At 42.4% G+C, this 24533-nt stretch overlaps 1 protein-coding gene across 1 annotated transcript in view; it reads right to left on the reverse strand.

Annotated features, from left to right (window-relative positions):
* Nucleotides 1–12054: 12054 nt before the first annotated feature.
* ATP6V0A4 (ATPase H+ transporting V0 subunit a4) overlaps nt 12055–24533 on the reverse strand; it is a 56929-nt gene continuing 44450 nt past the window's right edge. The window contains exons 19-21 of the mRNA XM_053553793.1: nt 22878–22995; nt 14219–14390; nt 12055–12480 (exon numbers count right to left, since the gene is read on the reverse strand). Of these exons, the coding sequence (XP_053409768.1) occupies nt 12387–12480; nt 14219–14390; nt 22878–22995 (384 nt within the window). The 3' untranslated portion in view covers nt 12055–12386. The remainder of the gene's footprint in view (nt 12481–14218; nt 14391–22877; nt 22996–24533) is intronic.

Below are 24533 nucleotides of genomic sequence, written 5' to 3' on the forward strand. Positions count from 1 at the left end.
TGGCACACTCATACAGTGGAATAGTATTAATATTATTCAGCAATAAAAAGCAGTGAGTACTGATACCTGCCACAACATGGATGCAGCTTGAAAAGATTATGCTAAATAAAACACTCTAGGTGAAAGTTCTCATGTTGCATGATTCCATTTATATGAAACGTCCAGGACAGGAAACTTTGTACAGACAGAAAACACATTAGAGGTTTCCAGGGGCTGGAGGCAGAGAAGAACAGATGTGACTGCTATGGGTACAGGGTTTCTTCTGGAGGTCCTGAGTGAAAATGTTCTAGAATTACATAGTGCTGGTGGCCGTACAACCTTGTGAACTGATTTGCACACTTTAAATGGGCAAATTGTATGGTGTGGGGATTATATCAATTCTATATTTATTCCTTTTTATCAAATATTTATTCTTATTTCTCAATTACATTTTTATTACTTTTTTAAATAAAAAGAAAGAATAATAATGCAAATCATGGCAGCAGATTTAAAAAGCCAAAAACGATTCTGGCCATGTATCATGTTAAAGAATAAAACAATTTAGTGTGGTGAGAAAATAATATTTTTAAATCCCAGGAAGTTCATTTTAAGTTCAGTTACAACCCAAATGCTTAACAATTAGCTCAGTCATCAATCAGCATTCAATGTCTTCTACCAGTCATGTTTTATGATGTGTCATTACAATCTAAACATATTTTGCAATTTTAACCATCATAAAAGTTTACATTTTAGAGGGGTAATAAAACAATTTTTGGCAAGTCTCCTTGACTTCTGTACTAAACAGCAGGAAACACAGAAAAGCTGTCAGGGCAGAAGCAGTTTTAATTTGGTGTAAGCATGTGTTTTAACCTGATTAGGTAACTCCGTGGGTCATAAATATCCTACATAATTCACTTCTCTTATCAGTAAACAAATGGTTAACCACACAGAACCTGGCAAAAGGTCTTAGCTCCAAGATACTTGCATCACTGTTGCTCTTGAATTAAGGCAGATTCATATTTGTGATTTCATACTTTTCTTGAAGAGCAGATTCATAATGTCATATTTTGTTTTTATAATACAAAGGGAACTAAAATCGTGTGGTTTTAGGTAATCAATGAGATAAAAGAAAAGAGAATTCCTTTTGGTCTTGACATAGGCCCTCTAGAGAAATAAATGTAATGTTCACATGTAATCCTTGCTCCTAGAGTGACAATATTTACATTGACCATAAAACAAGTAAAAGCTGTTTATTCATTTTCAGGCTTAGAGTGTTGCAGCCTCTAGCATTTTGAATAAAATACACAAAGGTGAGAGGTGGCAGTCAGTGGGGAAAGACACAGGGGTGGGTGGGCAATACGCTGAGTTTTTTGTATAGTTTACAAAATACAACTATAGCTATAATTACAAAAATAAGAGAGTAATTAGGGCTGTGCCTGTGGCTCAAGGAGTAGGGCACCGGCCCTATATACCGGAGGTGGTGGGTTCAAACCCGGGCCTGGCCAAAAAAAAAAAAAAAAAAGAAGAGAGCAACTAAAAATAAAATACCTATAAAATATTGGGCAAATGGCAAAAAGGGAAGTTATGACCGAACTCATTATTTTCTTAGTGAGTAATGGATTGATTCTGTCATAAGTTGGTAAACCAAGAAATAAAGTTTAATTATGGTGTTTTAATTATGAAGGTAATCACCAGCAAAATGAAAAACAATTAAATTTCTCTAGGGATGGAAAAAGTTGAAGCAGGAGATTATTTCTGTTATAAACTCATTTTGCCATTCAATTGTTGCCATGGTTATTTATTATTTTAATAAATTATAAAGTTAAAGAAAGGTAAGGAAAAATACAGAATATGAAACATATTTTTACTTTCTTAAGTGTTCTAATCATGAAAGGACGCTGGATATTATCAAAAGCTTTCTCTGCATCAATGAGAATCATATGGTCTTTGTTTTTTATTTTATGTGATGTCTTATATTTATAGATTTATGTATGTTGAACCAACCTTGTAACCCTGGGATAAGACCAACTTGATCATGGTGTATAATTTTTTTGATGTGTCATTGAATTCTGTTTGCAAGGATCTTATTGAATATTTTTGCATCAATAGTCATTAATGATATTGGTCTATAGATTTCTTTCTTTCTTGGGTCCTTTCCTGGTTTGGGGATCAAGGTGTTATTTCCTTCATAGAATGTATTGGGAAGTATTCCTTCTTTTTCTAGGTTTTGGAAAAGCTTATATAATATAGGTACTAGTTCCTCTTTAAAGGTTTAGTAGAATTCTGAAGTGAAGCCATCTGGTTCTGGACTTTTCTCTTTTGGGAGATTTTGTATAGTTGATGCTATTTCAGTGCTTGATAATAGGTCTATTCAAAATTTCTAATTCTTTCGGGCTGAGTCTAGGAAGGTGGCATGCTTTCAGGTATTGGTCCATTTCCTCCAGATTTTCATATTTCTGAGAACAGAGTTTTTTGTAGTAATCATTGAGGATTTTTTGAATTTCTGAAGTGTTCACTGTTATTTCTCCTTTATTGTTTCTGATTGATAATATCAAAGATTTTACTTTTCTGTTTTTGGTAAGGCTAGCCAAAGGTTTATCAATTTTGTTAATCTTTTCAAAAACCAACTTTTTGTTTTGTTGATCTTCTGAATGATTCTGTTTTTGATTTCATTTAATTCTGCTCTAATTTTGTTTATGTCTTTTATTCTGCTAGGTTTGGGGTTGGAATGTTCTTCCTCTTCCAGTTGCTTGAGATGACCCATTAAGTTGTTGACTTCCTCTCTTTCTGTTTTCTTGATGAAGGCTTCCAATGCTATAAATTACCCTCTTAGGACTTTTTCTTTTTCTTTTTTTTTGAGACAGAGTTTCACTATGTCACCCTCGGTAGATTGCTGTGGCATCACAGCTCACAGCAACCTCCAACTGTTGGGCTTAAGCAATTCTCTTGCCTCAGCCTCCCAAGAAGCTAGGACTACAGGTGCCCACCACAACACCCAGCTATTTTTGCTGTTGTTGTTATTGTTGTTTAGCAGGCCCAGGCTGGGTTTTAACCCACTAGCCCAGGTGCACCCTAACCACTGAGCTATGGGTGCCAAGACCCTCTTAAGACTTTCTTACCACAGCAAATAAGTAAGTAAGGTGATGGTTCTGTTAATCAGTTTGATGTACGCATTTCACATTGTATATCAAATCAGCACATTGTACCTCATAAATGTACATGGTTATGATTAAATAAAAAAATATATATATATGTTTTACAAAAGCTGTTGTAGGTCAGAAAGAAAGAGATGGTGAAGCTAAGGGCATGAAAATGAGCCAACACAGAAGAATAAACAGCAGCTGAGACATCTGTGGCCATGTTCAACCTGCAACCAGGCCTTCAAATTCAAATATGTTATCATTTGTTCCTGACCAATTTGCAAAAATTTTAAAGGCTGCTTATACCAAGTGCAAAGGAACCAGACACTCAAAAACTATTGGCAGGAGTACAAATTGGTACAACCTTCCTAGAAGGCAATTAGGCATCAGAGCACACAATGTTGCCTGAGCATTTTCACTCCTAGAATTCATCCTAATGAGACAGTCAAATAAATAAAGATACAGGTATAAGGAAAATGGTGACTGTTGTTTTAACTGCCTGCCAGTGGAGAAGTGGCTAACCAAATGATAGTACATCCCTGTAATGGAATACCACTTAAAAGCTCTTAAATTAGCACTCTGGCTGAAGCAGGTGGATTGCTTAAGTTCAGGAGTTGGAGACCAGCTTGAGCAAAAGTGAGACCCTATCTCTACTAAAAATAGAAAAACTGAGGCAGGAGGATTGCTTGAGCCCAGGAGTTTGAGGTTACTGTGAGCTATCATGACACCATGGCACTCTACCCAGGGTGACAGAGTAAGACTCTGTCTTTAAAAAAAAAAGCTCTTAAATGAAAGACTATAGAGTGTTGAAAACCATTTGCCAATGTGTATATAGATAATGATCCCAATTAATAAAAATTTTACATAAATGCATACCTTCATAAATGAGAGATTTTAGGAGAAGTATTGTTCAGAACTATGTTTAGTCTTCTAGCAAATATTTCTTGAATGCTACTATGCATCCGCAAACAAAATACAGTACAATGAAAAGGGTCTCTGCCCCTAAAGAACTTACAGTTGAATGGGGGGGGTGTGTGTGTGCAATAAATGTGGGTATAAGGTTAAGGGTGCTCTGGCAACGTAAGGGGGACCCCTCCTCTTATGAATCCTCAGACTAGGAGGTCTTCTGTCAGCATGTCTGAAAGACTAGGAGTTGGCCAAGAGAAAATCAGAGTAAGAATTAACTATCAGGGTAGAATTTAGGTTTGGGGTGTTTTATGTTGTTCTTGTTCTTTTTTTCTATGCTTTTATGCATTATTTGAATTTTTAGAAAAATGTTTTTATTTAACCATAAACAATTTATTTTGGAAAAAATAAACCACTATGGGCATGTTGTTGACATGCTACCAATATGTTGTTAATGTGGTACTCATGTAGTTGACATGCATAACTACAGCATTCCCTATGCCAGGCAGGCCTGCATTGTTCTGGGTTTCTTTTCTTTTCTTTTCTTTTTTTTCTGAGACAGAGCCTCAAACTGTCACCCTGGGTAGAGTGCTGCAGCATCACAGCCCACGGCAACCTCCAACTCCTGGGCTTAAGCGACTCTCCTGCCTCAGCCTCCCAAGCAGCTGGGACTATAAGCACCTGCCACAATACCCGGCTATTTCTTGGTTATAGTTGTCATTGTTGTTTGGCAGGCCCGGGCTGGATTTGAACCCACCAACCCTGGTGTATATGGCTGGTGCCCTAGCCACTTGAGCCATAGGCGCCAAGCCTTGTTTTTTCTTTTCAATAATTTAGAGGGGCCAGGTGTGGTGGCTCATATTTGTAATCTCAGCACTCTGGGAGGCCGAGGCAGGTGCATTGCCCTGAGCTCACAGGTTCGAGACCAGCCTGAGCAAGAGCGAGACCCCATCTCTAAACATAGCCAGGTGTTGTGGCAGGCACCTATGGTCCTAGCTGCATGGAGCCTGAGGCAAGAGAATCACTTGAGCCCAAGAATTTGAGGTTACTGTGAGCTGTAACACTGCAGCACTCTGCCAGAGGCAACAAAGTGAGACTCTGTCTTGAAAAACAAAACAAACAAAAAAGAAATAATAATTTCAAAAGGTTTATTCTCAGCCAAATATGTGTAACCATGGCCTGGAGATCTACTCCCAAGAAGCCTTGAGCACGTGGTCTCCAGGCCCACGTTATGGCACATGCCCCACCTGCTCTCCTTCACTAGCCATGACCTACTGGACCAGGGATGGACACTTGACCCAAAGAGAAATCACTGACCAGCCTGAAGTTCACACAGTGGCTAGCATTAGAGGCCCTGTCTGATAGAGGTGATAGTTGCGCAATGTTGTGAATTTGTTAAATGCCACTGAATTTTACACTTTAAAGTTTTATCTTAAGTTCTGTTTATCTTACCACAACTTCAAAAATTAAAACAAGAAAAAATTGCCAAAAAATATTACAAGTGCCCACTAAATGTCTATAGTGGTTACATGCCACCTATTACAAGGGGAAAAAAAGTTAAGCTCCTCAGAAACTCGTAGGCAACTGGTATGGACAGATTGTTTACAAGAGGATGTGTAAATTGTAAATAAAATTGGAAAAGCTTTTATCTTTGTGATAACTGATAACATTTTAATAAAAAAAACTTTAGGCTCAGCACCCGCAGCACAGTGGTTATGCCGCTGGCCAAATGCATTGAGGCTGACAGGTTTGAACCCAGCCAATGCCAGCTAAACAATAATGACAACTACAACAAAAATTAGCCAATGCCACCTAAACAACAGTGACAACTACAACAAAAATTAGCCAATGCCAGCTAAACAACAATGACAACTACACAAAAATTAGCCGGGCGTTGTGGTGGGCGCCTATAGACCCAGCTACTTAGGGGGCTGAGGCAAGAGAATCGCTTAAGCCCAAAAGTTTGAGGTTGCTGTGAGCTGTGACAAAACAGCACTCCACTGAGGGCAACATAGTGAGACTCTGTCTCAAAAATAAATAAATAAATCTTGAGGCATCATTTTTATACCAACTAAATTAACAAACATGGGAAAGCAAGGAGGAAGAAAGGCCAGAAAGAGGGAAGGAAAAAGAACAGAAGGTGAGAGGAATGGAGAGAGAGCAGGAAGGAAGGAGGGAAGGGTAGGAAGGAGTCAGGGAGGGGAAAGGAGTCGGCAGTCATGGCGAGACGGAGGTTAAACTGGCTCCGTTTCTCCTATCTGCGTTTCCTCATCTACAGATAAAACTAATCCTAGCTGCCCATGGTGGAGACAGCTTCCTGCCCTTCAATAGCAGGTGTTCCCTTTCGCCCGGCTGATGGCCATGAGATTCAGGTGGAGGGTGCTGGGGGCTGCAGGGAGAGCCCTCATGTGCCCCTCGCTTTCCCTCCCACCTCCTCCCGAGGTCAGAGACAGGATAGCTGGCCTTCAGCTGGCATCCTGTGTCATGGCACAAACAGAAAGATGGGAAAATGGGAACTTTGGGCTAAGTGTGACCAGCATAAGACAGGGAGGGCTTGGACTTTGAGGACTGTAGAGGTCTCCCACAGCCTCGGACTGCTCACCTCCCAACAGCATGTATATGGGAAGGAAACAGCTCTCTTTGGTTTAAGCCACTGTTATTTCTGGCCTCTGTTACTTGCAGTTTTGCACAATTCTTACCTGATAAACTTCTTAAATAGGCGATGAGGATTAAATGCAATGATGTTTGTAAAATATGGCACTGTGCCCATTGTACCAAAAGCACCCACGTTAGTATCGTTTCTCATCTCTGAATAAAGGAATCAAAGACATTTCTACGATTTCACCACAATTACAAATCACTTACACATGGAAAGTTTCTAAGTATCTAGGGAGTTACCAAACACATACAAAGGTGTTCATTGCTAATATTCTGCTGTCCTTAGAACACACTGGGATCAAATGAAAAACTACACAAAAGGGAGACAGGAATTGCTTAGTTCCTAAAATAGGTTGATTTTATTTCAAGGGTAAACGTAAGTGGTGTTGGGAAAACCTCACCTGTGCTACATTCCTACTGGAAAATAAGACCTTACAACGTCTCCAAACCAGTCGTTTCCTCTTACTTATGAGAGACACAAGGAAATGGATATTTTTCACTAAAAATGAGCCTGTTGTTCTACGTTGTATTACATAGCAAAATCAGCAAACTTTAGAGGAAGAAAAGCTTTTGAACTTTAGTTCTTCCTAAGGCCTCGTCGATGCCGGGGGTGCGTGGGGTGGAGAAAAGCGCTGACAGATGTAGCCCCCTCAGAAGAGCAAGCCTGGCCCTTGCTAGCCAGCAGAAATTATTCACCGCCTGCCAGTGGCACCACTAATCTTCCCAAGACACAGCCCTGGAAGATGGTGGTGGCCCAGTGGGTTCCCAATGTCAGGGGAAGTTGCCAAGAACAGAAGAAACACATGTGCAACTTCACCTGCAACAGAGGAAGTTCTCGTTCCTGCCCTATTAGGATGTATCCTGCCCTAGTTGTTTTGTTTTTTGTTTGTTTGTTTTGAGACAGTCTCACTTGGTCACCCGTGGTAGAGGGCCGTGGAGTCTTAGCTCATAACAACCTCAAATTCTTGGGTTCAAGCAATCCTCTTGCCTCAGCCTCCCAAGAAGCTAGAATTACAGGCACCTGGCTATTTTTTAGAGACGAGGTCTCGCTCTTGCTCAGGCTGGTCTAGAACTCATGAGCTCAGACAATCCACCTGCCTCAGCCTCCCAAGAGCTGGGATTACAAGCGTCTACCCTAGTTTTTAACAAGATTCTTGTGGTGGGGCATGAGGTCTGGGCAGTGGTGTTGACAGGAGTCGATCAGGATTTTAGCCTTCACATCTGCACATGCTAAAAGGCTTATATGCCAAGACACTCAGATGTTCAGACATTGACTCAAAGTTAGCCAGCATGTATGAAAGTATTTTCTTATTAATTTCTAGAGTTTCATAAAAAGGAGGACAGAGATGGGCCTGGTTGCTCACTCCTGTAATCCCAGCAACTAGGGAGGCTGAGGTAGGAGGATCGTTTAAGGCCTAAGAGTTTGAGACTAGCCTGGGCAACATAGTAAGACCCCATTTCTACAATTTTTTTTTTTTTTTTTTTTTTGCCTGTAGTCCCAGGGACTAAGAAGGCTGAGACAGGCGGACCACTTGAGCCCAGGAGTTTGGGGCTGCAGTGAGCTGTTATTGAACCATAGCACTCCAGCCTGGACTATAGAGTGAGATCCCTCTACTTAAAAAAAAAAAAAAAAAAAAAAAAGGAAAGGAAAAATGTTTCAAGTATGGACATAAGGAACATTACTAAGAGACAGAGCCTGTGATTTTAACTCCCAAACAGAATAGGGGAAAGGCTGAGTTGACATCTTCGGTTCTCTGGTTGCCTAAGTCACTCCAAATCCTTCCTAACCAGGTGTTGTGGCAGGATGGATGATCAATCAAACCGAGGCAGGAAAATAGGGAATAACATGGGGAAGAGGACTGCCCATCCCCCACCATCAGTTCCTAAAAAAACTACAATAGGAAAGTAACTTACAACTTACCTTCAAAAAACCTGATAAGAAACTGGTAGATTGGGGATTTACTCTGAAACGCAAAGGCTCAGATGGAGTTTAACCTTCGTTCTAAAGGACTGGTTGACATTTTATTCCATTGTATTTTGCCATACTGGTTTTATTCTTTAGCCAGAAATCACTGGGCCATGGTAGATATTTTTTAAACAGAATTTTATGTATGGTGCATGATGTAATTTGTTTTGCAATATCATCAATAAAAAGAATGAGGTTTTCACGTTCCATTTGCTGTTAGCCACAAACTAACAGTCAACTCCTCACTCCCACCCACCCTCCACCCCCAACAGCAGCAGGAAAAATGATCCGGATCTATGTTGCCCACAAGTTTCTTACCTCTGTATGTTCCTTGGAAAGACTTTCAGTTCCGGGCCCTTTTGTACCTCTCACCCTGGCCACGTCTTACATGGAAGTTGGACCACTGATGCTCTCAGGGGGTTCTGGACATGCCTTCCCAAGAAGCTTGCCCCTTGGTCTGCTCCTCCTCTGTCAGCTGGGACCAGGATTCTTTAAGGAACTATTTGCATGCTGGGCAAGTGAGTGACACGTAAGGCACGGCCCCTTGGCTGAGGACCTGCACCTGATTCCTTTTCAAAGGGGAAATTACACTTCTCCTTGAGACAGAAAGCAGCTGCTGCCAAATCTTGGAGGAAATTAAGATGTTATTCTCAGGAAGGCTGTGGGTATTTCTGAAAGGGTAGGTCTAGGCAAGGGGCAAAGCAAAGTTTTGCTCTCACAAACATTTTCTCATAGCCATTGCTGTGAGAATTAAAGGGAAAAAGGCTGGTCATCCATCTAAGCGTAGTGTGTGTGTAAATATATATATATCTTTATATATGTATTTTTTTTCTTAGACAGAATCTCACTATGTCACCCTGGGTAAAGTGCTGTGGCGTCTCAGCTCACAGCAAACGCAAACTCTTGGGCTTAAGCAATTCTCTTGCCTCAGCCTTCCAAGTAACTGGGACTACAGGTGCCTGCCACAATGCCCAGCTATATTTTGGTTGTAGTTGTCATTGTTGTTTGGCAGGCTGGAGCTGGATTTGAACCCTCCAGCTCAGGTGTATGTGGCTAGCACCCTAGCCACTGAGCTACAGGTGCCGAGCCTGTATTTTTTATTAATAGCTAGTGGTTGGCTCAGCACTTGTAGCTCAACACTTACAGTGCCAACCACATATACCAGGCTGGCGGGTTTGAGCCCGGCCCAGGCCTACTAAACAACAGTGACAACTACAAACAACAAAAAAAATAGCCGGATGTTGTGGGAGGCACTGTAGTCCCAGCTACTTGGGAGGCTGAGGCAAGAGAATCACTTAAGCCCAAGAGTTTGAGATTGCTGTGAGCTGTGACACCACAGCATTCTACCAAGGGCAACATAGTGAGACTCTGTCTCAAAAAAAAAATAGCTAGTAGCTATTGAGGAAAGTGGTGAGCTGACAACCTAAAAACTTGTCCAGTTATCAGGCAGTGCCTATGGCTCAGTCGGTAAGGCGCCAGCCTCATATACAGAGGGTGGCGGGTTCAAACCCAGCCCCGGCCAACCTGCAACAAAAAAATAGCTGGGCATTGTGGCGGGCACCTGTAGTCCCAGCTACTCGGGAGGTTGAGGCAAGAGAATCGCTTAAGCCCAGGAGTTGGAGGTTGCTGTGAGCCGTGTGATGCCACGGCACTCTACCGAGGGCCATAAAGTGAGACTCTGTCTCTACAAAAAAAAAAAAAAAAAACTTGTCCAGTTATCATTGCAGCATGAGGGCATATGGGCATTATTTTGTTTTTCGAGACAGTCTCACTTTGACACCCTGAGTAGAGTGCCGTGGCATCAGAACTCACAACCACCTCAGACTTTTGGGTTCAAATGATCCTCTTGCCTCAGCCTCCCAAGTAGCTGGGACTACAGGCATGGGCTCCCAATAATGCCTGGCTATTTTCAGAGATAGGGTCTCACTCTAGCTTAGCCTGGTCTTGAACTCCTGAGCTCAGGCAATCCACCTGTCTCAGCCTCCCAAAGTGCTAGCATTACAGGCATGAGCCACCGCACCTGGCCTCCATATGGACTTCTTATGCCACTGTTTACACACTGCTTTAGTCTATTCTTCCCATTCAGCCATCACTGACTGAGCATCTGCCCCCTTGAGCAGGACTTTCCAATTCTTTCTACAAGCCAGATACGTGGAGATCATTATCCCCAGTTGGCACTGAGGAGAACAACCCTGTTTCTTGCCCAAGGGCATACGTGATAAATTACCTGTGACAGGACTCAAACATACGTGCCTTTGCTTAACTGCTGAACCCCATATAAGTATTGACATGGAAGTTTCCTTTAAACTAGCAATGCTCTTCCAAGGTCCCTGTCAACTCTACCACGTGGAGGGCAGGTGGAGGCTTAGAAGACAAGATTCCCATCCAAAAGATAATTTTTAATTTGATCACCTCTTTTGAAACTTTATTTACTAACAGTGAAAATTTAGAAGTAAATAAGATGCTGTGTGAAAGTACCCCCTGTAAGTTGCAAAGCACTAAAAAAAATGTAAATTACACTTAATTCTACCAGTATAGTTACCATGGAGATCATCTCACCTAGACAAAGGCCATTCAGAAAATGGTCAATGGAAAAAAGCTGATGGGCTCTTAGAAATTTGTCAGTCTAGCTACCCTAAGAAATGACTTTTGGGGCCAGGCGCAGTGACTCACACCATATAATCCTGGCACTTTTGAAAGCTAAGGTGGGAAGATCACTTGAGTCTAGGAGTTCAAGACCAGCCTGGGCAACATAGCAAGATCTCATCTCTACAAAATATAAAAAAGTTAGCTGGCTGTGGTGGTGTACGGCTGTGGTCCCAACTACTTGGGAGGCAGAGGCAGGAGGATCATTTGAGCCCAAGAATTAGAGGTCATAGTGAGCTATGATCACGGCAGCATGCTGTACTCCAGCATGGGCAAGAGTGTCAGCTTCTCTCAAAAAAAAAAAAAAAAAAAAAAAAAAAAAAAATCTTATCTGGTCCTTGCCATTTGAAAGAAAGAAAATGACGATTTTGGAGCCCATGGACTCAGAGAATAATGCACCAGCCTTACCTGAGCCCCCTCCCCATCCCCCAGTTATACTGGCGTACTGTGCACCAACATGAAACAAAGTTGTCACACTTCATTTCACAGGATTTAGCAAGGCAGAGAGCGGCCCTCCCTCCCAACAGAAAACATTCTTTCTCATCTGGAGTGAAAAATTCATGAGAAAGTTCTTAAGCTTATAATGCTTAGCCATTAGACAAAGGAAAAAGGTGTTTGAGGAAGAGAGAAACCAGGGGATTAAATAAACCTGATCCTTTTCGGGATGGTTGGTGTAATGCTGTCACTCAGCTTCCGCCTGTGACTGTCAGCACTAAACATGATAGAATAATTCTGAATGTAGACATCTTAAAGAAAAAGTGAATGACTCAGACATTTATTTTCTTGATTATAATGCTTAAAATATTGTGAGAAGACGTCGGTTTAGCACTCCCCCTCATTTCTCAATCATTTTATTATTTGGGAACTGAGACCCCACATGAAGTCAAAACAACTTGCCAGGCAGTTCCTCTGTGACGTGGTTACATCACTTCACATCCCCAGGCTTATAACCTAATAACACAGAGCTTTACACTGTGCTTTAGCCAACAACAATCCTCCCATTGAGTGCCTGGCACCACTGACATGAAGGACAAGACCCTTCAGCTTCTTTTACTGGCCAGGAGACCTCTGCAGGGGGCCTGGCCCACAGCCTACTCCTCAGCGGTGCCATCCAGGATGTGTCTGAAGGAAAATGGAGCAAACTTGTAGCCAGCCCCCACATAGAACTTGTTCTGGAACTCCACCCTGTTGTTGGGGGCAGGGAGGTAGGCAAAAGGAGGATTAAACACATAAGTTAGAGGCTGGCAGGTCAAGGGAAGAAGCAAGACATTTGTAAAATCAAGCAGAGGATCTGAAAGGCTCCCTGGGCCAATGGCCACCATGGGAGTCTGGGGAATTTTTCTTTTTTTTTTTTTTTTTCTGAAACAGGGTCTTGTTCTGTCACTTGGGCTTGTCTCATATCTCACAGCAATTTCAAGTTCTTGGGCCCAAATGGTCCTCCTGCCTCAGTCTCCCGAGTAGCTGGGACTACAGGTGCTACCTCGCCCAGCTAATTTTTCTGTTTTTAGTAGAGACAAGATCTCACTCTTGCTCAGGCTGGCCTCAAAACTCCTGAGCTCAAGGTATCCTCCCGTCTCGGCCTCCCCGAGTGCTAAGGTTACCAGCAGGAGCCATTGCACCCGTGATTTTTAAAACTTTCTCTTGCCCCCTTCTCTTACCAACCTCCCTTTCCCTGCCCCTCCCTTCCTCCAGGCCTCCCTGCCCCCAAAAGAGACCGGTCATGGGTCAGCATTATCTGATGGGGTTTCCGTTTCCATCCTTAGTCTAAATTGGGAGGCAGAACAAACAGAACTTTCATCCGCATTTTTGTAACTTACACAACTGATGTCATGTACGATCATTTACATTTTAGCTTCTATTAGCTTTATTAGCTTATATTAGCTTTATTGTCACACCCTTAATGACATGGAGGAAAATGCTATCATTGTTGAGGCAGGGAGGGGAGGCTGGGACTCTCTCCACTCAATATATAAAATAGAAAAACGTTTCCTTCTAAATAGTGGCCACAGGCTCAGCGCCTGTAGCTCTGTGGTTATGGCACCAGCTACATACACTGGGGCTGGCGGGTTTGAACCTGACCAGGGCCTATTAAATAACAATGACAACTACAACAACAAAATAGCCAGGCGTTGTGGCAGGCACCTGTAGTCCCAGCTACTTGGAGGCTAAAGCAAGAGAATTGCTTAAGCCCAAGAAGTTGAGGTTGCTGTAAGCTGTAGTGCCACAGCTCTCTACCAAGGGCTACATAGTGAGACTGTCTCAAAAATATAAATAAATAAATAAATAAATAAATAAAATAGTAGCCACAGAGGGAGGTGGAAACACGAGAGAAAGCTGAGGACAGTTTGGGTAGTTTAAGGGCATCTACAGGACACTCAGAATTCTTGGCTGAAATGTAACTTGGGAGAGAACTAGAGGCCTAAGCAAATATTTTCATATTCTCTGACCTAGTGACAGCCAACAGTCTCTGGACACAGATGGGCGTCCAGGGCTTCCCGTGAGTGCCTTCCTCCTCAAGGCAACCTCCTTCTGTTTCCACTTTTGAGAATTTAGTCGTTTGTTGGTATAACACCTGCACTCAGTGACAGGAGCCAACATTCCAGGTGTGCTGGCTGTGCCCTCCAGGGGCCCGTTTCATACCGGCCACCTCACAAATACTTGCAGGTGCCACTTATGTTAAAGCCAATTATAATAACAAATGAACATTTAACATCCAAAAAAGAACTAACATACATAATTATATATGTATGCATATATTATAACATCAAATACTGTAACCAACAGATGAACAAAATAAGGTCCCAAAGAGGTACGTAAATTGTAATGTCACACAGCGGTCAGGATGTGAACCCAGTTGGCTGGCCCTGCTGCCCATCCGCCCTACCCACACCACCCCAAGCTTCCACAGGACAGCCATCCTTACCAGTGCAGTCGCAGGGCATGCAGGAAAGCAGAGAGGCCCTCCATGATCAGCAGGATGGCCACTGTCAGGGTAGCAAACACGGCAAAAATTATGAAAACCCCAATGATGCCTCCCCAGCCTTGCACGTGAAGACCAATGTTCATCACCATGGTCCAGAGAACTTCAGACAGTTCTGCAAGAGACAAGAGAGACACCCTCAAACTGGGGCTTATCTTGTAAGTGCAGAATTGTGTTCATACTACCTCCGTGAATCTGCACACCTCGAGGTAGTGGTAGGTGGAATTTCCATTAAGAAGAAGCCAGACAAATATGTAGCAGCATATTGATCACCAATACAAGTAAGCAAACTACAGCTATTGGCAGCAAAATGAATGAATCTGAGTAAATAATCTATACCAAAAAAGCAAAACACTAAAGAATACATGTACACTTGACCCTTGACAGTCTGAGTTTGGACTATGCATGGATTTTCTTCCACTTCTGCTACTCCTGAGACAGCAAGGCCAACCCCTTTCTCCTTCTCTCCCCCAGTGCTAGTCAACATGAAGGCAAGAAGATAAAAGCCTTTACAATGATCCATTTCACTCAATGAATCACAAATACATTTTCTCTTCCTTATGACTATTTTTAATAACATTTGCTTTTCTCTTGCTTACTTCATTGTAAGAATACAGCACATAATATATGTAACACACAAGATGTATTAACTGACCATGTTATCAGTAAGGCTTCTGGTCAACAGTAGGCCAGTAGTAGTTAAGTTTGGGATGGTCATAGATTTCCTTTTTTTTTTTTGTAGAGACAGAGTCTCACTGTACCGCCCTCGGGTAGAGTGCCGTGGCGTCACACGGCTCACAGCAACCTCTAACTCTTGGGCTTACGCGATTCTCTTGCCTCAGCCTCCCGAGCAGCTGGGACTACAGGCGCGTGCCACAACGCCCGGCTATTTTTCTGTTGCAGTTTGGCCGGGGCTGGGTCCGAACCCACCACCCTCGGCATATGGGGCTGGCGCCCTACTCACTGAGCCATAGGCACTGCCCGGTCATGGATTTCCAACTACACAGGAGGGATTTACCCTGATGTCCACATTATTCACAGATTTACTATAACATAACTTGTTTTTTTGTTTGTTTTGCTTTGTTTTTTTTTTTTTTTTTTTGAGACAGAGCCTCAAGCCGTCGCCCTGGGTAGAGTGCTGTGGCATCACAGATCATAGCAACCTCAAACTCCTGGGCTTAAGTGATTCTTTTGCCTCAGCCTCCCAAGTAGCTGGGACTACAGGCTCCCACCACAACAGCCGGCTATTTTTGATTGTAGTTGTCATTGTTTCGTAGGCCCAGGCTGGATTTGAACCCACCAGCTCTGGTGTATGTGGCTGGCGCCTTAGCCGCTTGAGCCACAGGTGCCGAGCCCGTAACATGACTTGTTATGGATTGAATGTGTCCCTCCAAAATTCCTATATTGAGGCCCTCACCCCCAAAGTGGTGGTATTTGGAGATGGGAGCTTTAGTAGGTAAGTGGGTTAGATGGGGGAGGGGAGGGTCATGTTGGTATTAGTTCTTCTTTAAGAAGAGACACCAAGCTGGGCACAGTGGCTCACTATACTCCTACCACTCTGGGAGACCAAGGCAGGTAGATTGTTAGGGCTCAGGAGTTCAAGACCAGCAGAAGCAAAAACAAGAAGAGACAGCAGAGCCCACTCTTGTGCATGCTTTCCCTCTCGAGGTCTCTCTCTCTCTCCCTACCACATTAAGAGATAGTAAGAAGGCTGCTGTTTGCAAGTCAGACGAGAGCCCTCACCAGAACCTGACCATGCTGGTGCCTGATCTTGAACTTCCATCCTCCAATACTGTGAGAAAATAAATGAATAAATGTTCATTGGTACATCACCCTGCATATGGTGTTTTGTTATGGCAAAAGACATGATTCTACTCACATAAATTTAAAAACATGCAGAACTACACTAAACTGCCAAGGAATAAAACTACGTTAAAAAGCACAGACAAATGGAGAGCAAAAATGGATCATTCTCTCACAGAGCTCTAGGATAATTCGAAGAAGACTAATATCCGCCTCATTGAAACCCCTGAAAGTGATGAAGTGGCCTCACAAGGCACAGAGGCCCCTCTCCATGAAATTATGAAAGAGAATTTTCCAGACATGCCAAGAAATTCTGAAATTCAGATAGCAGACAGTTTCAGAACCCCAGCACAACTCAATCCGAATAAGACATCCCCCAGGCATATCATAATTAACTTCAATAAAGTTAATATGAAAGAGAAAATTCTGAAAGCAGCCAGACGTAAGACATCCATTACCTACAAAGGGAAGAATATTAGAATGACTGCAGATCTCTCTGCTGAAACTTTTCAAGCCAGAAGAGGGTGGTCATCGACTTTTAATTTCCTAAAGCAAAATGACTTCCAACCCCAGAGCCTGTATCCAGCTAAACTGAGTTTCATTTAAGATGGAGAAATTAAATACTTTAATGACATTCATATGTTGAAGAAATTTGCCATAACCAGACCAGCTCTTCAGGATATTCTCAGACCTATCCTCCAAAATGACCAGCCCAATCCTCTACCACAAAAGTAACCTCACTCGTAAACTTTTTCCAACTTCCACAGTGGTGAAAGGATTAAAAATGTCCAGTGGACTTATGAAAAACTCGATACCCAAAATTTTACCAGACTTATCAATATTCTCCATTAATGTAAACGGCTTAAACTGTCCTCAAAAGAGGCACAGGTTAGCTGACTGGATACAAAAACTCAGGCCAGATATTTGCTGCATACAAGAATTACATCTTACCTTAAAAGACAAATATAGACTCAGAGTGAAAGGATGGTCATCCATATTTCAGGCAAATGGTAATCAGAAAAAAGCAGGTGTTGCAATTCTATTTGCAGACACAATAGGCTTTAAACCAACAAAAGTAAGGAAAGATAAGAATAGTCACTTCATATTTGTTAAAGGTAATACTCAATATGATGAGATTTCAGTTATTAATATATATGCACCCAACCAGAATGCACCTCAATTTATAAGAGAAAGTCTAACAGACATGAGTAACTTGATTTCCTCCAGCTCCATAATAGTCGGAGATTTCAACACTCCTTTGGCAGTGTTGGATCAATCTTCCAATAAGAAGCTGAGCAAAGAAATTTTAGATTTAAACCTAACCATCCAACATTTGGATTTAGCAGACATCTATAGAACATTTCATCCCAACAAAACTTAATACACATACTTCTCATCAGCCCCCTGAACATACTCCAAAATTGTCACATCTTAGGTCACAAGTCTAACCTCAGTAAATTTAAAGGAATAGAAATTATTCCTTGCATCTTCTCAGACCACCATGGAATAAAAGTTAAACTCAGTAACAACAGGAATCTGCATACTCATACAAAAACATGGAAGTTAAATAACCTTATGCTGAATGATAGCTGGGTCAGAGATGAGATTAAAAAGGAAATTGCCAAATTTTTGGAACAAAATGACAATGAAGACACAAATTATCAGAACCTCTGGGATACTGCAAAAACAATCCTAAGAGGGAAATTTATAGCACTGCAAGTCTTCCTCAAGACAATGAAAAGAGAGGAAGTTAACAACTTAATGGGACATCTCAAGCAACTGAAAAAGGAAGAACATTCCAACCGGAAACCCAGCAGAAGAAAAGAAATAACCAAAATTAGAGCAGCATTAAATGAAATTGAAAACAAAAGAATTATAAAACAGATCAATAAATCAAAAAATTGGTTTTTCAAAAAGGTCAAAAAAATTGATAAACCTTTGGCTAACCTATCCAGCAAAAAAGGAGTAAAATCTCTAATCTCATCAATCAGAAATGACAAAGGCGAAATAACAACAGACTCCTCAGAAATTCAAAAAATCCTTAATGAATATTACAAGAAACTTTATTCTCAGAAATATGAAAATCTGAAGGAAATTGACCAATACTTGGAAGAACGTTACCTTCCAAGACTTAGCCAGAATTAAGTGGAAATGTTGAACAGGCCCATATCAAGTTCTGAAATAGCATCAAACATACATAACCTCCCTAAAAAGAAAAGCCCAGGACCAGATGGCTTCATGTCAGAATTCTACCAAACCTTTAAAGAGGAATTAGTACCTATATTACTCAACCTGTTCCAAAATGTAGAAAAAGAAGGAAGACTACTCAACACATTCCGTGAAGCAAACATCACCTTGATCCCCAAACTAGGAAAAGACCCAACAAGAAAAGAAAATTATAGACCAATATCACTAATGAATATAGATGCAAAAATATTCAACAAGATCCTAACAAACAGAATCCAGCAACACATCAAACAAATTATACATCATGACCAAGTTGGTTTTATCCCAGGGTCTCGAGGCTGGTTCAACATACATAAATCTGTAAGTATAATTCAGCACATAAACAAAAAACAAAGACCATATGATTCTGTCAACTGATGCAGAAAAAGCTTTTGATAATATCCAGCATCCCTTCATGATCAGAACACTTAAGAAAATTGGTATAGAAGGGACATTTCTTAAACTGATAGAGGCCATTTACAGCAAACCCGCAACCAATACTGTATTGAATGGAGTTAAATTGAAATCATTTCCACTCAGATCAGGAACCAGACAAGGCTGCCCATTGTCTCCACTGCTCTTTAACATTGTAATGGAAGTTTTAGCCATCGCAATTAGGGAAGAAAAGGCGATCAAGGGTATCCATAAGGGTCAGAAGAGATCAAACTTTCACTCTTCGCAGATGATATGATTGTATATCTGGAAAACACCAGGGATTCTACTACAAAACTCTTAGAAGTGATCAAGGAATACAGCAGTGTCTCAGATTACAAAATCAACGTTCATAAATCGGTAGCCTTTATATATACCAACAATAGTCAAGCTGAAAAAACAGTTAAGGACTCTATTCCATTCACAGTAGTGCCAAAGAAGATGAAATATTTGGGAGTTTATCTAACAAAGGACGCGAAAGATCTCTATAAAGAGAACTATGAAACTCTAAGAAAAGAAATAGCTGAAAATGTTAAATGAAAAAACATAGCATACTCATGGCTGGGAAGAATCAACATTGTTAAAATGTCCATACTACCCAAAGCAATATACAATTTTAATGCAATCCCTATTAAAGCTCCACTCTCATACTTTAAAGATCTTGAAAAAATAATACTTAATTTTATATGGAAATACCTCATAAATAACCTCGAATAGCCAAGACATTACTCAGAAAAAAAAAAAAAAAGCAGGAGGAATCACACTACCAGACCTCAGACTATACTATAAATCAATAGTGATCAAAACAGCATGGTACTGGCACAAAAACAGAGAAGTAGATGTCTGGGACAGAATAGAGAACCAAGAGATGAATCCAGCTACTTACTGTTATTTGATCTTTGACAAGCCAATTAAAAACATTCAGTGGGGAAAACATTTCCTATTTAACTGGGTGAACTGGCTGGCAACCTATAGAAGACTGAAACTGGACCCACACCTTTCACCATTAACTAAGATAGACTCTCACTGGATTAAAGATTTAAACTTAAGACATGAAACTATAAAAGTACTAGAAGAGAGTGCAGGGAAAACCCTTGAAGAAATCGGTCTGGGAGAGTATTTTATGAAGAGGACCCCCCCGGGCAATTGAAGCAGCTTCAAAAATACACTACTGGGACCTGATCAATCTAAAAAGCTTCTGAACAGCCAAGAACACAGTAAGTAAAGCAAGCAAACAGCCCTCAGAATGGGAGAAGATATTTGCAGGTTATGTCTCTGACAAAGGTTTGATAACCAGAATCCACAGAGAACTCAAACGTATAAGCAAGAAAAGAACAAGTGATCCCATCGCAGGCTGGGCAAGGGACTTAAAGAGAAACTTCTCTGAAGAAGACAGGCGCGTGACCTTCAGACATATGAAAAAATGCTCATCATCTTTAATCATCAGAGAAATGCAAATCAAAACTACTTTGAGATACCATCTAACTCCAGTAAGACTAGCCTATATCACAAAATTCTAAGACCAGAGATGTTGGCGTGGATGTGGAGAAAGGGGAACACTTCTACACTGCTGGTGGGAATGCAAATTAATACATTCCTTTTGGAAAGATGTTTGGAGAACACTTAGAGATCTAAAAATAGATCTGCCATTCAATCCTATAATTCCTCTACTAGGCATATACCCAGAAGACCAAAAATCACATCACAACAAAGATATTTGTACAAGAATGTTTATTGCAGCCCAATTCATAATTGCTAAGTCATGGAAAAAGCCCAAGTGCCCATCGATCCACAAATGGATTAATAAATTGTGGTATATGTACACCATGGAATATTATGCAGCTTTAAAGAAAGATGGAGACTTTACCTCTTTCATGTTTACATGGATGGAGCTGGAACATATTCTTCTTAGTAAAGTATCTCAAGAATGGAAGAAAAAGTATCCAATGTACTCAGCCCTACTATGAAACTAATTTATGGCTTTCAAATGAAAGCTATAATCCAGTTATAACCTAAGATTAGGGGGAAGGGGGAAAGGGAGAGGAGGGAGGGAGAAGGGAGGAGGGAGGTGGATGGAGGGTGATTGGTGGGATTACACCTGCGGTGCATCTTACAAGGGTACATGCGAAACTTAGTAAATGTAGAATGTAAATGTCTTAACACAATAACTAAGAAAATGCCAGGAAGGCTATGTTAACCAGTGTGATGAGAATGTGTCAAACTGTTTATAAAACCAGTGTATGGTGCCCCATGATTGCATTAATGTACACACCTATGATTTAATTAAAAAAAAAAAAAAAAAAAGCACAGACAGCGTTTTTGTAAAAGCCAGTACTGTGCTTACTTCAAGGGGAGGAAAAGAAAGTCGGGATGGGGAAGGGCCATTGGGGGCATCTGGCTTTGTTTTATTCCTTGACCAACGGTTGCTTTTATGGGTGTTTGTTTTGCAAAACACAAAAAAATCCATCAGATTGTATATCAGTTTTATGCATTTTTGTAAATATGCTGTATTTCACATTTAAAAATGTTTGTTAAAAGATTCAGATCCTAACTGTATTTCAGAAAAAGTTTTGGCAAGTATTTCTTCAGTCCTGTGACATGCAGGGTGCATACTAGGTTCTGAGAGCACGAGGCGGATTCAATCTCGTCTTCAAAGTGGATCTTTTCACTCTTTGGTGATCACAGGTCCCTTTGAAATCTGAAGAAAGCCACGAATCTTTTCCCCAGAAAAATATACACATAGACCCCTAACATGTTGTATATTGTGTCAGGGGATTTACAGACTGCCTGAAGTCCACCTGCAGAATCCAGACTAAGAATCAAGACAAAAAGAATATAAAGCAATTTACATAGATTAGCTCACTAATCTGGTAACAACCCATAAATTAGGTTTATGATATATGCCCATTTTATAGGCAAGGAAACTAAGACTCAGAGAAGTTAAAGGATAAACACGACACAGCCTCATCCCCCCTCACTCACCTCCCTACCTTTTACATCCCCCGTTTCTCACTCCCAGCTCTCAGACTTGTGTCTTACTTCCTTACTCATCCCGGAGAGAAGTGAAATCCAAGAGGTGGAATGTCCTGGAAAGGTGTGACGAAAAATCTGGACTTGGAGCTGGGTTCCCACCCCAACTCACCTCTCCAGGAGGTCTCTCATTGTCCCTGCCATGAAATAAGGGCATCATTTATGCCTGGCACAGAGCACGCATGGGTGTTTCTTCTATAGTGACGATGGCCAACAGCCTGGTAAGTGCCCCTTCCGGGGGACCCTCACCTGACAACTAAAAATTACAATGACCACATAAAATGGGCATGTCTGGGCCCTGGTGGGGCCTTGAGGAAAACTGACAAGAGACCAGACTGGAGGAGCAGACAGAGATCAAGACACAGCTTACAAAGTGAGCTGGGGAGTCAGGATCCTTGCCTTGGTTTTTAACAAAATTGCATTTCTGAGCCTGGCCTGACTGGCCCTGGACCGCCTGGTGCACTCGCCACCATGGTGAGTGCTTCCTGCGCTCAGCTCCCACAGTGCTCACAATCCAGGCCTTCCCCCAATGGTCAGCACCTTGTAGGAGGCGTGGTGTCCTGAATGATGTTCTCCCATTGCAAAGATGTCCACATCCAAATGCTAAGAGCCCGCGAATATGTTATATTTCCCAGCAAAAGGAGCTTTGCAGATGGGATTAAGTTAAAAACATAGAAGGAGGGAGATTTTCCCGAGTTCTCTGTGCACACCCAGTGCCATCACGGGGGCCCCCGTGAGAGGAAGGCAGGAGAGGCAGAGTCAGGGAAAAGGAGATTTTAGAAGCAGAGATTAGAGTGATGCAAGGAGGGGCCACAAGTCACAGAACGCAGGCAGCATCTAGAAGCTGGAGCGGCCCGGGAACGGGTTCTCCCTCAGAGCCTGCAGAACCATCACCATGATTTCAAGCCTTCTGGCTTCAAGAGCTAGAAGACAGTAACTTCATGCTTTATTTTAAGCCATTAAGATGTGTGGCAAAAGTCACTTCATCCTTAGAAGTTATTCTTCTGAACAACATACAACAAATAACCCAGAGAAGGTGCCTTCACCTCCAAATCCATTGCATGTATTTCCCAGGGAGGTCGGACTGCCCTCCCCCCAGGGGCACACTCACGTGCATGAGCCAGGCTGAGTGCCCAGAGCCGCAGGTACGAGGCCGTGTTTGAGATGCAGCCCAGACAGTACTCGATAGTGTGGATGGCCTGATGGACAAAGATGTCTCCAAAGTTGAACTGAAAGAGAATTTTTAAATTTTATATTATTTAAGTAATTTCTGCACAAAAGGTATTACCGATGATATGGAGATGAGGAAGACTCAGGCTTTGCTATTAAGACATGTTGGGTCTAAGGAGGGGGAAACAGATATTGACAGACTTGAGAAAGATAACTCTCAGCATAAATAAGGTCTGGGGGTGTGTGCAGCAGCTCCTCCCAGCAGCAGATAAGAAAAGTTCAGAGAAGATGGGCTGGGAAGGGAGAGGAGATTCGAGGGGGTCGGAGGGGAGGCACCCTGAGTGAAGGGGAAGCAGATTGTTCCTGTAAGGAAGACGCAGGTGTCTGGGCAATGTGTTAACCCAAGTGTGGGAGAAAACAATTTGGCTGAAACTGGGAGCTCCTTTAGGTGGGGCAGAGAAGATCGCGCTCCAGTGTTGAAGATTCTGGAAAGGCAACCTAAAGGTAGAGCTCAGAAAACAGCTCAGAGGCAACGAGGAGCCATGAGGGACTGAGCAGAAAGTGATGGGGAGATGAATTCAGCAGCAGTGGGTTAGAGAAGGGAGAGCCTATGGGGGAGAAAAAGCCAATTTGGGAAGGAGGAAGATAGCGTAACCCACTCTCCCTGCACATGCTCTGATGGAGCGGGGTGCAGGGTGACTGATGGGTGCTGTCCCTGCCCCTCAGGTAGCTCACAGCCCTGTGGGGAGAACACGCCGACAGAGCCCCTGCGCCACCCCAAGGAAGTGCAACCCCCAACGTGTACTGTGGGGACACAGGGAAGGTCCCCTGCCCAGCCTGGGCCAGAGTCACATGGGGCCCTGAGGCCCTTGAGCCTGAACAGCTGGAAGGACAGCACTGACAGGTGTCAGGGGCCATGGGTGTGGACTCTTCTAGCATATTTTAGCAGAAGAGGAGTGGGGGCTCGGAAGAAAAGTCTGCGCTGGAATGGACACCTAGGACCTGAGCTGTGGGAGAAGATCAACAGGGACAGACCACAGAAAGGGGAGTTCCCAGCCTTGGGGAGCATCTTCACCCCAAGAGAAGAAAAAGAGAAACTGATGAGGAAGCAGGAGAGATGGCAGCTTTGGACAAAGATGTCCAGGGCAGGGAGACGTCCAGGGAGGAGCAGAGGTCAAAGGTTATGGGGAAAAGACAACAAGCAAGGACTTTCAGCAATGAGAACAGCTATGAGAACTGGAGGGACAGGGATGTTGGAGACACAGTGAGACGGCAGAGAGAGGCTAGGCCAAGAGGGAGCGCGTGATGAAAAAGGAAACCTTTGGGCTCCTGGGGGGTAGGCTCAAAACCTTTGGCATTTCCCAAGTGAAAGAGTCTCTGTTGTTCATGGGGGCGTGAGGGGGCCCTGGGACCACACCTGACAGTTGGTACTAATGAGGTGACTCCTGGAGGGTAGGTGACACTTTATATGGGGGCTGGTCACAGTGGTAATCACCAGTGTGCGTGCTTGGGGAGCTGGGACTGATCTCTAGGATGGGACCAAGCTGCACTCAACCAATCCTCTGCCATTTAACAAAACCTCCCAAAAAACTGTGGG

Source organism: Nycticebus coucang, chromosome 11 (assembly GCF_027406575.1).
Source record: "Nycticebus coucang isolate mNycCou1 chromosome 11, mNycCou1.pri, whole genome shotgun sequence".
Taxonomy (NCBI): domain Eukaryota; kingdom Metazoa; phylum Chordata; class Mammalia; order Primates; family Lorisidae; genus Nycticebus; species Nycticebus coucang.